This window comes from Vigna umbellata, chromosome 11 (genome assembly GCF_029865625.1).
Source record: "Vigna umbellata cultivar VRB3 chromosome 11, Vumbellata_1.0, whole genome shotgun sequence".
Lineage (NCBI taxonomy): Eukaryota > Viridiplantae > Streptophyta > Magnoliopsida > Fabales > Fabaceae > Vigna > Vigna umbellata.
Window position 1 is genome coordinate 1,173,252 of NC_142175.1, and position 13,880 is coordinate 1,187,131.

The 13,880-nt window shown below is 34.4% G+C and overlaps 1 protein-coding gene and 1 pseudogene across 1 annotated transcript; both read left to right on the forward strand.

Annotated features, from left to right (window-relative positions):
• The first annotated feature begins 398 nt into the window (after window positions 1–398).
• Window positions 399–10,886, forward strand: LOC124822705 (uncharacterized). Its single transcript, XM_088101914.1, has 9 exons — window positions 399–638; window positions 1,595–1,710; window positions 1,809–1,904; window positions 2,512–2,599; window positions 8,653–8,740; window positions 8,850–8,888; window positions 9,031–9,091; window positions 9,355–9,444; window positions 10,557–10,886. Exons 2-9 carry the CDS (start codon window positions 1,600–1,602, stop codon window positions 10,629–10,631), a joined length of 648 nt encoding a protein of 215 aa, XP_087958040.1. The 5' UTR covers window positions 399–638; window positions 1,595–1,599; the 3' UTR covers window positions 10,632–10,886.
• LOC148190714 (uncharacterized) lies at window positions 2,614–8,645 on the forward strand (annotated as a pseudogene).
• Window positions 10,887–13,880: the final 2,994 nt, after the last annotated feature.

Sequence of the window (13,880 nt, forward strand, 5' to 3'; positions counted from 1 at the left end):
TAGAAATATGAAATAAATTAAAATAAGATTTAAATTAAAAAAATAGTTATTAAATAATAATAATAAATTATATTTAAATTAATAAATTAAAATATTTTGACAAAATATCAAATTTTAAATTAATTTATTTTGTTTATTATTTTAATTGTTCATTTTATAATTATATATATATATATATATATATATATATATATATATAAATATAATTTATATATAACCTAATGTTATACATGTTATATTTTCGTCTAAAAAGTCAAGATTAATTAATTATTTTTAAAACAAATGATTGATTGTGTGTGATTTTTTTCTCAATTGTAAATTTAACACTTTAATCGTTTTGTTTTTCGTGATTTTTAATACTTTATTTCCTTAGTACTTTAACTTAGTCATTCTCCTTAGAATCTTGTTTTTCCGTGCTTGGATTCAAACAAAAAAGAGGTACACCACCCGCGAGCAAAACAGAACCCCGTGGTGGATAACTGCAAGCAAAGCAAAGAGAATCTCCAGCAGAGGAAACCGCGACCAGAGAATCCGACGCACCACCACGCAGCGAAACGGCCGTGATTTTTGCGCGACCGGAGAAGAGAACGACACGGCGCGGCGAATAGAAACCAGAACGGCGAACCTTAATCTGCCAGGTGAGGAGAAGAAGGAACCTAATCACTGTAAGTTTTTTATTTCCGCTCAAGCAACAGCGATCAATTGCGTTAAAAATGAAAACCCCTCTGGACTCGCCAACTCGATTGCAAGCTGGCGAGTTTGGCCGAGCTCACCGAGTTTACAGTGAGCCTATCGGTCCTGCTCCAATAACGACTTTGCTTCCGTATCAACTGAGTTTGATAGCCATGGTTATTGTTATAATTGTTGTTGTTGATTATTTGGAATATAGTGCTTACATGGTATGGCCTGTCATTGAATCATTTGCTCATTCAATTTACATGAGTGCCTGCACGTGTGCAACATGCTCTGCTTCTAATTGTACCTTTTAGTTGGCCAATGATTTTGTAAGCTATCTCACTACCCATGGTTTCGTATTGTATCAAATTTTATAAAAACATGTCATGAAAGTTCAAGACAAGTAAGAAAACAGATTTCCCATTGACTCAAATATTAGTTTAGTGTACAAACGCCAATGGTGCCCAAAAAAGCCTGGTGCATCCTCAATTCTCTGTAAGCCTGTGATTTTATTATTATTTTATATTTTATTTTTTCCTTTAAAATTATTGGTATGATCTACTATACTAAACACTGATACTTGTTTACAAGATCCTGGTAGAGGATTTAATCTATAATCAATGGCATTGTGGAATTACTTACTGATTGAACAATGAAGTATTATGACTAAAATGTGTAAATTTTTTATTTTCTTTGAATCCTTGATTACAATATGGACGTTCTGGATCATGTTCTTCTCCCTAGCCCCCAAGTTATATGCTAAAACCACATATAAGCTTGCTTACATTACTACAGAATCAGAATCAGAAGAACTTTGATCTCCTATAAGCTTAATGCTCTTTTGGTTAACACAATGTACACTTTCATTCTTTTTTGGTTGTATTTACTCTGGACCTTAATATTCTGTAATTTGGTTCAGGCTCAATGTTCTATCTCAGTAAAATTGAACACAAATTGCCCCTGCCTCCTCCTCGTCTTGTTCTTCCCATTCGAGAAGCCATTCACATGGAGCTTGAAAAACTTTTCTTAGATAAGGTTTTTTGTTGCTACTGTTTTCTGTTTCCGTATTGAACCATTATTGTGTAATTGACTTAATTTCCTTGGCTTCTTTTTGGTTTCTATAATCATGCCAGGTTATAGCAAACTTGGGCCTTTGCATTTCTGTATATGATATCATATCCATTGATGGTGGATTTATCTTCCCAGGTGATGGGGCTCCGACCTATACGGTATGAATTCATGGGTTTGTTTTGAACTTGTTGTCCTGTATGTGATGAGAGTTCAAAGTTGAACCAAACTTTTATGTTTGAAAGTCATGTTTGCTTCTCTTAACAAAGTAGTTTGACTTTATTAGGAAAGAATTGTTGGCTGACCTAAAGTTTAATCCTTAAATTTTGATTAATGGCCGCAAAATTGTTGATATTCTATTGAGTTGTAATGAGTCTTTTTCAGCAGACTGGAACCTGCAAAACGGTTGTACTTTCTTAGCATCCCTTATTTACAATTTATGATGTATTGTAAAGTCATATTTAGATAAAAAATTTTGTAAGTATTTATAAAGGAAAATGAGTTAAAATGAATTTAACTTCAGGAAGTTAAAATCAACTTATGCACTTTGACTTATGAAGAAGTTCTCATCTAATTCTCCAAAATTAATGTGCATAAATTGATTTTGAATTGTGGAAAAAGTTTGATTCATCATACTTTTTATTTTTTTTTCTTTTATTGTAAAGTTTATCCTAGCAGTGCTTAACTCACTGCTTTTGGTATGATGGCAGAAATGATTATATATTTAATTGTGTCTTTGCAGTAACTAAATTCCAATATTTCTGGCAGGTTGTATTCAATTTAATTATGTTTCGTCCATTTGTGGGGGAAATTATTACTGCGAGGCTTATTTCATCTGATTCTAATGGCTTACAATGTATGTCTCTGTTTTAGCTACTTGGTTTTGTTTCAGTTGACATGCATGGTTTAGTTCCTCAATACTGTTCTGTGATGCATATTGCTGGAGAAGAATTACTTTTATGTCTTACTTCTGTTTCATTTATCTGTTACATTTTCCTTGTAGCACAATACTTTCAGATACCGATTAGAGAAGGGAATTGTTTATAGTCAATATTGCCTTAAAGCTTTTGTATTTTTTTCCTTTTATGTTTTTGTTTGTTGGGTTGGGCTTTAATTTGTGTTCAACTTAGTTTCTCTTTCTCTTTTAATTTAAAGCATGATATTATAACAATAAGATAAATGAAAAATAAATATTATAAACTATTTAAAGCGTAACATATAACATAAACTAAATAATAATTAGTAACAAAAGACTAAATAAATGATAACAAATAATATAATAAATTAATTAATATTAATAATAAAATAATTTCAGAATGTCAGTGATAGGATATGTAATGTGTATTTTAGGAGGAAAAATATATAGAAGTAATTGTTAGTTGGGTTGTTAGGTGGAGTGAGGTTTTCTATATATAGTGGGGGGTCTTTGTACGCAGGGGGTGTTTTGAAAGTTTGGAGAAGTGTTAGCAGGATCATTGGCATCCTGTGCAATGTCCCTTGGCTGCATTCATGCTGTACTTGTTGCCTAGAATCAATAATACAAGATCTATAAGTATAGGTGGTTGCAGTGGGTTTTTCCTGGTTTCCTCAATCTAGGAACCTAACAATTGGTCCAACATGCCAGATCAAGAAGGAGGAGAAGCATGGAAGCGAGAGGCAGTACATTGGAAAGGAGGGTGGCCAACGAACAGGGAAGGGCTATAGATGACCTAAGGGAAGAATTCAGAGAGAGCTTCCAAGAACTTAAAGATATGATGAAAGTCCTGATGCTGAAATCCAAGAATCACAAAAGGCGCTCAAAAGGAAGTGAGGAATCTGTTTACAGGGAAAGAAAGCAAAGAAACCCTCAAATGGAAGAGAAAATTCAATCAACTAGGAGAAGAAAAGAGAAAAGGATATTAGTGAAGAGGAAGGTGGAGACCAAGACCGTGATGGAAATGTTGTGACCATTAATTCTGGGAGTAGAGTGTCAAAAGCTGCTGTTTTGAGTGTTGATAGTTTTGCAGGAATTGGAAGGCAAGACAGGAGAGAAGAGAATATACGTGAAGAGGAACACAAAAATGAAGACTGTGATGGAGACATTGTTGCTGTTGCTTCTGAGAAAGTTGCAAAAGTTGTTGCCTTAAGGGTGGATAATTTGACAAATGTTGATGGGGAAAATACATCAGGTGAAGACTGTGATGGGAAGGCTATGACTCTTACTTCTCAGAGTGAAGGTGCAAAAGTTGCTGATTTTAGAGGGGATAGTGTGGTAGGTCTTGGTGCGTATGTCAAAACAGTGGAGGAGGGTGAAGACAGAGGAAAGAAAGCAGAATGTGGTGGGAACATTGTGACTATTACTTTTGAGAATAGAGTAGAAGATGAGACTGTTTTGAGTGGGGATGGTTCAAAAGTGGTTGGTGTTGAGGAAGCAAAAGACGGGGGAGGTAGTGAAGAGGTAGAAAAAGACAAAGATTGTTTTGAGAACATTGTGATTATAGAGGTTCCAATTGCTGAGACAAGTGAGAACATGGATGTAGACATGGAGGACTCGAGTGATGAAGGGTATGGTTTTGCTATTGGTCATTTTGTTTGGGGTCAACCATGAGTAAACTTTGGTGGCCTGACCGAATTTATGACCCATCTGATGCATATGATGACACATTGAAGCTGAAACCAAAGAACAGACCACTGGTTACCTAATTTGGGCATGGAACCTATGCATGGTGTCATCCATCACAGTTAAAGCGTTTTGGGGACTACTTTGAGGATATGGTTAAATAGAGTAGCTGGATCGATTTTGCCAATGCTGTGCAAGAAGCTGCAAGTGAGGTCGGAAGGTTTCTGTCTATAAAGCTGAGTCGTTTAATCATTGACAAGAGAACAGGTTCTGAATCTGAATCTACTCTTCTATTGGGGAAAAAAGAAGTTTTAGCTGAAGGGAAGAGTGAAGAACGAAGCAGGAAGGGTAGTTTGTCTAGAGAAAGGAAGAAAAGTAAGTACATGTCCCCTCCTTTCACTACTCCAATCAGGGGACAAAGTGAGGAAAGTATGGAAGCAGAATCTTTTACAGTATCCAGAAAAGTTAAAGCATCACGGACAAGTGCAGTTGCTGCTGTTCTACAATATCTGCCAGTTTATATGGGGAGGTTTTTTGATAGCTCAAATTACCAAACTGAAGAAGATGATGGGAAGAAGGCCACCTAAGCTGATGAATCTTCCCCAAGTTTGATGAATTGGCTGATGGGAGATCAAGTCTTGCAGCAAGTGTTAATCCAAGGGCAGAAAGGAAGCCTTGTGGGAAGTTGTTGCAACAAATTATGGACCAGTTTCTAGACTTCAACCTTGAGGACAAGGTTGTTTCTGCAGCGGCGTGTAATGATAGGATATGTAATGTGTATGTTAGGAGGAAACATATATAGAAGTAATTGTTAGTTGGGTTGTCAGGGGGTTGTTAGGTGGAGTGAGGCTTTCTATATACGGTGGGGGGTCTTTGTATGCACGAGACGTTTTTGAAAGTTTGGTGAAGTGTTGGCAGGATCATTGGCATCCTGTGAAGGGGACATTGCCCCTTGGCTGCATTCATGCTGTACTTGTTGCCTAGAATCAATAATACAAGATCTATTTAGTGAGTATAGGTGGTTGCAGTGGCTTTTTCCTGGTTTCCTCAATCTAGGAACCTAAAAGTCAGTCATCATGCTATTCTATTCACTAATATAGGGTCAGCTGGTCTGTTAGGATTCTTGAGAGCAAGAAACCTTGAACACTATTCTGGTTTAACTCGAGGAAAACGAAACACAATAAAGAACAACTGTTTCTTTATTTCTGAAAACACAAGGTACAACACTTCCAAGGAAGCCTGTCTTCCTCCCCACAGGATGCACAGATCCTGTCTCAACTACAAAACAATACAAAACGTGTCCCCTGACAGACAATTATTCCCTCTTATATAGCTAACTCCTAAAACAACCTCCTAACGTAACTGCTTAACCAACTCCCCCCTCCATTCTATTTTATGTTCTGTTTTTCCCCCTTTTTTCATGACATAAGCCCTTAAGACCCTATCATGGTCCCTGCTTCTATCTAGGATTGAGAACTATGAATTTAATTGACGATAAAAGTGTGTTCTAAAAGAATAATGTGACTTTTCTATGGAGTTGTTACTGTTGAAGTATAATGTCTTTATTATTCTTAATATTTATGTTAGGGTTTTGTTAGGGGCTTCCCGCCCTTTTACTTTTCGGAACTACTGTCTCCTATAAATATAGTAGTAAGTTGTATTAGGCTTTCTAAGTGAAAAATATAAGACTAGACATCTCATTGGAACTACACGCACCCTGATGTTGAATACTAATGTTACTGTTCATCATTGGGGTGATGCAGTCCTTACTGCCTGTTTTCTGATCAATAGGATGCCTTCTTCCTCTCTTGAGAATAAAGTCCCTCACTTTATCATTTTCCCAAATGACCCTCCTTATCATGTCTTTCCTTGTATATTTGGGTGTACTTGTTTTGTTCATAATGTTTCTCCAGGTCTTGATAAACTCTCTGCAAAAGCTATTAAGTGTGTCTTTTTGGGATACTCTCGCCTTCAGAAAGGGTATAAATGTTATTCTCCCTCAACCAAGAGGTATTATATGTTTGCTGATGTCACATTCTTTGAGGATACACCTTTTTTCTTGTCCTCCATGGAGGACCGTTCATCTGTTCAACAAATGTTTCCTCTACCATCATGTGATCCCTTGGTTACTCGTGCTTCTTTACCTCAAACTCAAAATGCAAATGACTTGTTCCTTCACCTCTTCTCACATATCAGCGTGAGACACAATCTCAAACTCAGAACACTGAAGATCCTCGAGACTCAGATCCTCCTTCATCAGATTCCCAAACCATGGATCCTTCATCCTCTTCACCCTCTGTTGACTCAGATAATAATTGGCCTATTGCCCTTCGAAAAGGTATTCGCTCTACTCGTAATCCTTATCGTGATTATAAATTTTTGAGTTATCATCGTTTGTCTCCTCCATATTTCTCTTTTGTTTCTTTCTTATCTTCCATTAAGGTCCTAATAATGTTCATGAGGCACTTGGTCATCCTCGATGGCGACAAGCCATGATTGATGAAATGCAAGCACTTGAACACAATGGCACTCGGGACCTTGTTCGTCTTCCTCCTGGTAAGAAGCCTGTTGGTTGTAGATGGGTCTATGTTATTCAGGTAAAGCTCGTCTGGTAGCTAAGGGATATACTCAAGTCTATGGCCTTGACTATTGTGATACCTTTTCTCCTGTGGCTAAAACCAATACTGTTCGTATTTTGCTTGCTATGGCTGCCATCCGTCAATGGCCCCTTTACCAGTTGGACATTAAAAATGCTTTCTTGATGGTGATCTAGAAGAAGAGATATACATGGAGCAACCTCCAAGGTTTCTTGCTCAGGGGGAGTCTGGGTTAGTTTGTAAATTACATCGTTCCCTCTATGGCTTGAAGCAATCACCTCGAGCTTGGTTTGGTAAATTTAGTCGGGTTGTGCAGAATTTTGGATTGAAACGATGTGAGGCGGATCATTCAGTTTTTTATAGTCACTCTTCTCCCGATAAATGTGTTTATCTTGTGGTCTATGTTGATGATATTGTCATTACAGGAAATGACGTCACTAGAATTGCTCAATTAAAGAATCATTTGTTCAACCACTTTCAAACAAAGATCTGGGTCGACTAAAATATTTCCTTGGTATTAAAGTGGCACAATCAAAGGAAGGTGTCATCATTTCACAAAGAAAATATGCTCTTGATATTTTAGAGGAAACGGGCCTGACAAATTGCAAGCCCATTGATAGTCCTATGGACTCAAATCAAAAAGTTAATGAAAGACCAAGGTGAACTTTTCTCAGACCCAGAGATATATAGAAGGCTTGTTGGAAAACTCATCTATCTTACCATAACAAGACCTAATCTTTCTTATCCGGTTGGAGTTGTGAGTCAATTTATGCAAATCCACATGTTGATCATTGGAATGTAGTGATTCACATTCTCAGATATGTAAAAGGGAACCCAGGACATGGATTGTTGTATGAGGACAAGGGAAGCACTCGAGTTGAGGGATATTGTGATGCAGATTGGGCTGGTTGTCCAATTGACAGAAGATCTACCACAGGATATTGTGTTTTACTTGGAGGGAACCTTGTATCTTGGAAAAGTAAGAAACAAAGTGTTGTTGCTCGATCTAGTGCTGAAACTGAGTATCGATCTATGGCTCTAACTACATGTGAACTTGTGTGGATTAGACAACTCCTTCAAGAGTTGAAATTTTGTGAAAATGAGCAGATGAAGTTGTACTGTGACAATCAAGTCGCCCTTCACATTGCCTCCAATCCAGTGTTTCATGAAAGAACAAAACACGTAGAGATTGGTTGTCATTTTATTAGAGAGAAGTTATTGTCAAAGGATCATGTTACTGAGTTTGTCAACTCTAATGAACAACTCGCAGACATTCTGATCAAATATTTAAGGGGGCCTATAATTCAATTTATATGTTCCAAGCTTGGTGCATATGATCTATATGCTCCAGCTTGAGGGGGAGTGTTGAAGTATAATGTCTTTATTATTATTAATATTTATGTTAGGGTTTTGTTAGGGACTATCCGCCCTTTTACTTTTCAGAACTACTATCTCCTGTAAATACAGTAGTAAGTTGTATTAGGCTTTCTAAGTGAAAAATATAAGACTTTTCATCTGCTCTCAACTCTTCAAGTGTTACCAGAGCTAGTTTTTGTATTTCTGTATCTTTAATGTGACACTGGAAACAACCTATTTTTTTCATCATGAAACAACACCATCCACTATCTGCATTATCTGAAATGTTAATTGATTGTCAAATATTGATTTATTCAAGATAGTCCTGCTTAATAATTCTGAATCTGTGGCTGGCAGTAAGTCTTGGATTCTTTGATGATATTTATGTCCCTGCACATCATATGCCCTACCCAAACCACTTTGTTGAGGATGAACAGGGAAAAAGGTGATGCTTCCACTATCTAGTTTGACTTTTTGGATTATCTTCGAACCGGATACAAACAATCTCTTATTATTAGTATTTCTGCTTTTATTATTATTTTGGTTGAATGTAGGGTATCCTTTAGCGAAGAGTCAACAACTAATTCTTTGAGGTACTGAGATTTATTTAAGAACCAACAGCCGACATCTCCCATCAGTAGTATTCCTTACATTCATTTATTATTTTTATGTAATGCATACCCTGTTATGTATGATAAACATTATGCTTATCTGTTCTTATTCAAATTTCATCAGGAAAGGCGTATGGTTTTGGGATTTTAACGAACAAGAATATCCTATTCAAGAAACTGACGTGGTTAGCAATTCTTTTCCTTTTTCGTTAAATTATATGATTGGAAATGTACAAGTAGATGGTCTATATAAGGCCTCAAAAAATAGAGGTTTCTAGATTTTAAAAGTCCACAAATTTGTACCAGCCTTTTATTAAAATTGTATCTTTACTTTTAAATATTAAGGGCAGAGAGGCTGAATTTTCATGATTAGAATAGGGCTCCAAAAATTTTAAGTCAGATCTGATTAGAAAACAAATAAGCTAAATTTTTGTTACCAATATGGCAGATCAAATTTCGTGTTCAAAATGTGAGTTATCCACAAATTCCGGTCGAGCAACCAAAAGAATCAAAGCCATTTGCACCTATGTTGGTTACTGTAAGTATTTTGTTGATCATCAAACCATTGTTTGCCTTTAATTTATTCTTTACTTTTAAGAAATGGCCTTAAACTTAACTCAACTCTATAAAACTAGCTTGTAAGGTGAGGTTTACACTCATTTATATATTTTAATTCAGTCAAACCCAACAAACAATGAATTTCGCTAAGATAAGCAATAAATAATGTCTCTAATACCATGCTAAGAAGTGAATTTTTAAGTCTAACTTAATTCTATAAAACCAACTTATAAGGTGAAATTTACATTTACTTATATACTTTAATTTGGTTTTATCTCAGAATTACCTTGGTTCATGAATACTTAAAACCATATAAGAGTGATGCAAGGTATAGTCGAATTGTACTACCTTTATCATGAATTTTTTTGAATGCTTAAAACTAGAAAGAAAGATGAGAAGGGTGGTCCAAATGTGCTACATATTGAAAGGAGCAAAGTATATATGAATGCTTAAACTGGAAAGAAAAGCATGGTCCAACTGTACTACATATTAAAAGAGGCAAATATGAACATTATAGTAGAGCTATATTACTGAGATGGGAAATTTAAGCATCTTTAAATTGTCTTGTTATTTTTTTATTTATTTTTAAGATATTTTTATTATAGTTTTTCATATTGGAGGTTTATTACAAGTACAAATCATTCTTTTATTCTTTCATTTTGATGTATTTAGGATGTTTTTATTATATCAGTGTTATAATGTATTGTTATGCATAATTGATGATGACTTATTAATTTCTTCATTGCGAACATCTTGTTTTGAGGGGGGCATATTTTTTGTAGAGGATCATACCCTCGTCTTAAAAGAATTCTTTTCAGGGCTTCCTTTATTATTTATCCCCGTGCTTCCACCTTAGTTTTGTCTGTGTCATATGCATCACAACATCTTAATTATGGAATAAAATTCTTGAAGAAGAAAAAAGTTGATTCTCTTCTATTCACGACTAAAAAGTTATAGTTGAACTTCTGGGCATTGTTATGGGAAGAGATTGGCGGAAACCCTATTTAATCAGCAGTATTAAAACAAATAGTCATGCCTAACTAGTATTGCACATTAATGGAATAGTGACCTATCATGGTTTCTATTTTGTAGGGTTCGTTAGATCATGATGGTTTAGGCCCTGTTTCTTGGTGGTGTGCAGAAGAGATTGAGGTTGATGATGAGTAAAGGTGAGTTCAAAAGGTGGTGAAATTTTGGTCAAGTGAAGATGTCACTCCTAGGTATTTTGTTTAGCCTATAAGATTAGGTTTAGAAGTTGGTTTGGTCTGATAGATGTAGGTTGCTCATGTCGCTGAAGATTAGGTCTTGTTCAATTACTTTGCTTTGTAAACTGTTTAATTTAGTTTAATAGAATCAGTGTTTGTCTTTGAATTCAGTGTCCTAAATTCCTATAGTGCAGAAGGATAAAATGCAATTTATACATCTGTTTTTGGGATCCATAATTTTACTAGTCATTGACCCAATTAAATTCATACGTATATAAAGTTTCCTAGAATTAATGACGTGCATTATATATTTCGCGATTAATTTAAGACTTAGGACTGGGTATTTAATTAGGGGTTTAAAGCAAATTTTATTTTATTTTATAAAATTCATGTTAAGCCTCACTATAAACTATCACATCTTAGCTCGATTAACATTCTAGAGTTCATTTGTTATCTGCCATCATCTCATGAAAAATATCAAAAGGAAAATAACATACAAAAACATGGCGTACCAAACCAAACCCATGCAAAACTTGAGAAACCTTAGCAGAGAGTTTAGGTCTCTCTTCATATGGAACACCAACAAGCAAAGAAATACACCTCCGGAACACCATGGGTCATTCCAAAAATTTATTTGGTTTACATCACCTACAGTCCAAGAAGTGTTTTCCAAAACAGTGTCATACCAATTATTAATACCGGGCCATATTCAACAGGATTTATATGAAGCAAGTTTTGGGTATTTGGACTTAAAATCCATGATCTTATTAGAAAAATCCAAGGCATAGAGCTATAAGCAAAATACCAAGCCAACTGAAGAAGATAAGCTTTATTCTCCACATGAAAATTAGCAACTTGCAGCCCTCCTTCATATTTGCTGGCATAGAATTGATTCCAATTAACAACGACAAGAGCTTGCTTGCTAACATCACCAGTCCATATAAAATTTTTAACCATTTATCCACCTCGTTTAGCAAGTTTGCTGGTCATTTATAAACTTTAAAACTATAGGAAAGAAAATCAGTAATGACAGAGTTTACCAGCTGAATTTTGCCCATCATATTCAAAGTTTTCCCTTTCCAAGAGGCAAGCCTGAGCCTAACTTTATTAGCAAGAGGTTAAAGGAAGCGAGATTTATGAGCCCCCACAAAAATAGGCACCCATAAATAGTTAAATGGTATAAAACCTCTATTGCAGCCAAGAACACACTTAACTCTCCTATTAAAGGCAGAAGAATAATCAGCAGTAAAGATTCTTAGTGGAATTCATCCATTGGCCTGAGGCTGAACCATAGGAATGGAGTAGTTTCATGAGGTTAGTTAGGGTACTCTTATTAACTCTGCAGAAAACAAAGATGTCATTAAAGTTCTTTTAGGACCAACCATTGGGAGCATGTTCTGAGAACTGATAAGTTGAGAAATCCCACTCAAAACTTCTTCAGCAACACAAAACAGAAGAGGGGAGAAAATCCCCTGACAAACCCCTCTACAGTAAGAAAAGTAACCAAGAAGATTACCATTAATCCTAATTGATAGAAGAGCAGACTGAAGAATCTGCAGAATTCATGAGTTGAAAATTTGATGAAAACCAAACCACTGAAGCACCTATATAAGAAAATCTTATCTGAGTGTTAAAGATTTTCTTGATGTCAGTTTTATAAGATACATTACCACCTTGAACTTTCTTGCTGAGCATTTATAGCCTCTGAAGCAATGCTGATACAATATTTAATTTGTCTGCCCTTTGATAAAGCCATTCTGAGTAAAAGAGGCAATTCTGCTAGCAATCAAGGCCAACCTATCAGCCAGAATTTTGGATATGATTTTAAACCTCAAGTTAGCAACAACAATCGGCCTGAAGTCTTTAATAGAGTCAGTCCTTGGAAATTTAGGAATAAAAGAAACCACATTGACATTCATATGAAACAAAATTCAATTTTTGAGAAAAAAATTGCTTCACAAGATTACAAACATCAATACTAACACTATCCCGGCAAGCATGATAAAAAGAACTACCAAAGTCATCAAGATCAGAAGCACTACTAGCATTAAGATAAAAAAAAACACAGCTTTCTTAATATCTTCATTAGAAGGGCAACTGGTAGATAATTATTTTCATCTTCAGTGAAAAGCTATGGAATATGAGCAGAAATGAGATTAGACAGGAAATCATTGCGAAGGAGACTATGCTCAGAAGCAGTATGTAAATCCTTATAAAAAGATAAAACGTGACACTAAAGCAGTTTAAAAGATTTTATTTATGTTAAAAGTTATCATCCTATTCAGTCAAAACTTTTAAATAATTGAAAAAAAAAAACTTTGTTAATCAATTAGAATAATTATGATTTTTAGGGAGGACAATGAAATATGGTTTCATTTAATTAGGTTTTTTCACATCCTGTAAAAAGTTTGTCAGCATTAAATCTTATACATTTCAAGTATAGAAATTTTGATGAATTGCTTTTAAGAAGTATTCAAATGAATTTCTTGACATTCTATAATGTTGTACTAATAATGTACTAATCATAAGTGATGTACAAATGTTATAATATATATTTTAAGAGGTAAATTCTTTAGTGAGGATTTGATTCTTGTCTTCGCTCTTTGATAACTTTTTAAATGACTTATAATTAATATAATCTTTATCTTCAATATTAACAATGAATAAATACTATAATTTTGAATCCATGGTTTAAACTAGAAGTTAAAATGAAAAGATACCTAAGACTTAAAGGAATAAGTTTAAAACTAATATCGATTAAAAGTATATTGAGTTCACTTTTTTTATAAAAATATTATTCTTTTCCAATGATATTTGTAATTTTGATTATTCTAAAAAGATCTGTAGAATATTTTCGTATCTTATAAGTTATTTAAATATTTTCTAAATATTTAAATTAAACAGTATAAATATATTAAAATATTTTAAATATTTTCTAAATTGAGATAGATATTATCTATAGTCTTTCCAAATATTTTAAATTCTTAAAGTATAAATCCATTAAAAGTCAAACAAGTCTTAAAAATATAGTTACGACAATTCTACGTTAGACCTTTTATAATAAACTATTTTTAGAAGTTTTAATTCATTACTTGACATAATATCTATCTCAATCTATCATGTTTAGTGCTACGATGGATTTTTTTTTTTAAATGGAATTTAAAAATATATCGCACCATAAATTATTTATCATAAATTGAAAATATAATTA